At 58.0% G+C, this 3805-nt stretch overlaps 1 protein-coding gene across 1 annotated transcript in view; it reads right to left on the bottom strand.

The window, feature by feature from the left end:
- DDX39A (DExD-box helicase 39A) overlaps positions 1-3805 on the bottom strand; it is a 7752-nt gene that overhangs the window by 3665 nt on the left and 282 nt on the right. Inside the window, exons 2-3 of the mRNA XM_077765435.1 lie at positions 368-579; positions 107-234 (exon numbers count right to left, since the gene is read on the bottom strand). Of these exons, the coding sequence (XP_077621561.1) occupies positions 107-234; positions 368-575 (336 nt within the window). The 5' untranslated portion in view covers positions 576-579. The remainder of the gene's footprint in view (positions 1-106; positions 235-367; positions 580-3805) is intronic.

Genomic DNA, 3805 nt, shown 5'->3' with positions numbered 1-3805 from the left:
TCCTCAGAGCCCACGAAGAGAACCCAGCAACAGGAAGGTCTGACAAGCGGAGCCGCAGCCAGTGACGCTGCCGGTCGCTGGGCCCAGCCGGGAAGGCACCACCCACCTGCCCGTTGACGGGCTCAATCTGCTGCAGGGTGGCCAGCACGAAGACCGCCGTCTTGCCCATCCCGGACTTGGCCTGGCACAGGACATCCATGCCCAGGATGGCTTGGGGAATGCACTCGTGCTGGACTGAGGGAGAGAGCGCGTGTGAGCGACCAGAAACCGATGCTCCCCCGCTGCAGGCTCCTCGCCAGGCGGCTGCAGAGGCCACAGAGAGGGTGGCCAGAGGAGGCGCCTGGCAGGGAGAGCCGGGGAGCCATACCCTCAGACGGGTGCTCAAAGCCACAGTCCACGATGGCCCTCAGAAGCTCTGGTTTCAGCAAGAAGTCCCGGAAGCCAGAGCTGTGGATGGAAACATAGGAGCCCTTGACGTCTTTCTTGGGGGGAGCTGGGGTGCTCTCCGGGGGCGCCTGGGGCTCTTCATCTTCCTCATAATCCAGAAGCTCGTTCTCCACATCCTGTTCCGCCATCGTGCTGGGAACAGAGGAGAGAAGAAGGGTGAGGGAGGCGAATGAGACGGAGATTAAGAAAACTCGCCATCGGGGGGCAGACGGCCGGCAGCTGCAGTCCCCACTGACGCAGGTCCAGGAGGGCAGAGCCGCCACTCTGACCCCTCACACTCCCCCAGACTCCTGCACAAAGTCCCACCGCTCAGCCTGGGCCGCCTCCCAGCCTCGGCCATACATGCACACACCCCTCCGGCTCCCGGGCTTCCCTCCGCTCTCACAGCCAGACCCCCACACTTGCCCACGGCCCTGGCACACCTCGCTCCACGGCTCCCCTTGCAAGCCACCCCCCGCCTCGTGTGCCTGCTCAAACTCATCAACCCCACACAGTCGCGGCACCAGGGAAACTCTAATAAAGCCCAGCCCACCCAAGCCAGAGGCCCCTTCCCAACACTCTGCAAGGAGCAGAACAGGCAGCATAGTGTAGGACCCCGGGGACCAGGAGGTGCGGCTGCCGGAGCGCAGGAGGCCTGACCGCTACGTGCGGTCAGCACAGGGGAGAATTAAGTGCTCTCGTGAGCAGGCTTCCCACTGGGCCTGGGCCCATAAAACCAAAGCTGAGACAATAAAGGGAATTAATACAGTTTGCTCGCTTCCTGCCTTACTTAGTCCCGTACGGGCTCAGCACCTACTGGGGGCAAGCTCCAAGGGCCCCAAATGGGAGAATGTGGCCTTCCACCCTCCCCACTCCATCCAGCCTCCACGTCTAGAGGGAGGAAGTGCTGAAGCAGCCCCTCTTCTTTCTGAGCTGGGTGTGGAGGGTTGTGGGCCCGCTTTCTGGCCTCTTGCCACTCATCCGCTCTGTGACCTCATCCAGCCCCGCGGCTTAACCACCTCTGTGCGGAGGCCTCCCAAACTTGTGTCTCCATCGGGCAGCAGCTCCCCTCAACACTGCCTCCCCAACTCTCCCCTCCAAAGGGGAACTCAAAATATGGAGAGCAAACCCTTTTTCTTCCTGCAGGCCTGCTTTTCAGAAGCGGCAATTCTGTCCTCTCACTGGCTCTTGCTCTCTCTCCCCCATCCAGTCAGCCAACAAATCCCACAGGGCGATCTGGCCACTGCTTGCCCCTCGACCTCACTGGTCCCAAGCCACCTCCTTTCACTTTTAAAATCAGAACAGCTTTGCTTAGATAGTCACATGGTCTATCATTCACCACTTACAACGTCCAATATATTGGCTTCTAGCTTTTAAAATTTATTTTGAAAGCAAGAAAGCACACAAGTGCGGGGGCGGGGGGGGAGGAGAGAGAGCGAGAGGGAGAGAATCTGAAGCGGGCTCCGCAGTGCCATCAGAGCCCTAGGCAGGGCCCCATCTCAAGAACTGTGAGATCATGACCTGAGGCGAAATCAAGAGTCGGAAGCTTAACCTGATGAACCACGCCGGCGCCCCAGTTTTCAGTATTTTTAATGTAGTCAGAGGTAAGTTCAGTGACCACCGCAGTTGGATTCGTTACATACTTCAGTGTGTCTTCAAAAAGCCCAGACCCCTTAACTGTCATCCTTCCCCCCTCAACCCTCTGGGCAACCGTTAACCTACTTTCTTTTGGATGAATTTGCCCATTTGGCCATCTGTCCACTTTGTGGGACGCTCCTTCACGTGGCTGAACCTTCCCCTGGGCAGGCTCCCCTTTCTCCGCGGTCAGCCGATGGGCTCGGGGGCACCGTCATCTCTTGCCTGGATTATGCCAATGGTCTCCTCACTGTCTCACCGTTTCCCATCCCCTCCATCTTCCTCTCCCCACAAAAGCCAGGTCAGAAAACGCTCGGACTCCCCCACAGGCTCCTACCGGGCTCAGAATAACACTCATGAGTCCTCAGCATGACCTCCAGCCCCTGCAAACTGACCCCCCCCCCACTCCACATTCAAACCCCATTTCCACTGCCCTCACTCGCTGGCCTTGCTGCTGTGCCACAGACATGCCTCAGCACCTTGGCACCTGCCATTCTCGCTGCCGGCAATGGCCCTGCATCCCCCCACTTCCTTCAGGACTCCTGCTCCAGAAGGCGTTTCTGGCACCTCCCACCTAAAAAAGCACCCTTTTTTAGGTCATGCCTGGCAGCCCTTTGGCCCAACCCAGAGCCTAATACACACAAGCACTCAAAAGCAATGGCTCAGAGAATAAAATTAAAATCAAGGCCTTAAAGCAGAATTTAGGGGCTAAGCCGGCATATGCCCTTCTGATTCTTGAAAAAGGCAATCTGAACAAGAAGGGGTTCCTTCCCTGGCAGCAGAGAAAAGAGGAGCCAGGGAAGGTCAGTGTCCAAGCAACACGCCCTTCTGGGGGAAACGGAGAGCAAGACCGGCTGCTGAAGTCAGGCAGAGGACAGAGCAGGGAAAGCTGGTCGGACCGCGGGCATTCATACTTTCTTCTCGAACAACAGGGAATCACTAATCGGGTTTTTGAGGTGAGTACTGCCCAGCCCAAGGGCAATTTGCTCTAGACCAGAAGACGAGTGGGGATGGAAACCAGCAGCAGGGAGAACCAGTCACCAGGTGAGAGGATTGGCTAGGGTGCGGGTGTTAGGAGGGAAGAACAAAACGGTACACTCAACAGGGCAGGGCCGTCTCCGGGGTAATCCCCGGGCAGATAACAGCTTAGAGTCACCGACCCTGAGCTTCAAACCCGGGAGACCGAGTGGAGACAGTGTATTCAAAAGGAGCATAAAGGTCAAGTGCATTCGTTCCGTTCTTATAGCTGACAGGTTCAGGGACAGCCTGAGTCTGAGGCACAAGATTTTCTAGGAAGTGGCTAGATAGTGCCTAAAACTCAAAACAAGCCAGATAGGGAGAGAACTGGAGGGGTCTGTCCCACCCAGCTGGGGTGGCTGCGGCGGTTGCGGCGCCAGGAACAGATACACTTGAAAGCTGACACCCGGAAAGTGACAGGCCTACGGTACCCATTCATTCTTAAGCGCCCCCCAGGGAAGATTTCACCCTCAGGCTTTGCCTCTGAGACATCTTTTTTATTCCAAATCTCTGGAACCCCGAATCCCGTGAACATATAGCAAAAGCNCCCCAAACGGCCCAGGGGGTCTCCTCTGACAGACGGACTTTCTCCCCAAGTCGGGTTCGACCCGCGGGCCGCCATGACAGCCACTTCCGGAAGCGGGAACGATCCCAGGGCGCCAAGGGCTGCCGCGGCCCCCCGCCCTTGCGCATGCGCTATGCCGTTCAACGGCCGCTGCCGCCCGCG

The sequence above is a fragment of the Crocuta crocuta genome, unplaced genomic scaffold, assembly GCF_008692635.1.
Source record: "Crocuta crocuta isolate KB4526 unplaced genomic scaffold, BGI_CrCroc_1.0 scaffold693, whole genome shotgun sequence".
In the NCBI taxonomy this organism is placed as follows: domain Eukaryota; kingdom Metazoa; phylum Chordata; class Mammalia; order Carnivora; family Hyaenidae; genus Crocuta; species Crocuta crocuta.
This window is presented reverse-complemented; position numbering and strand designations above follow the sequence as displayed.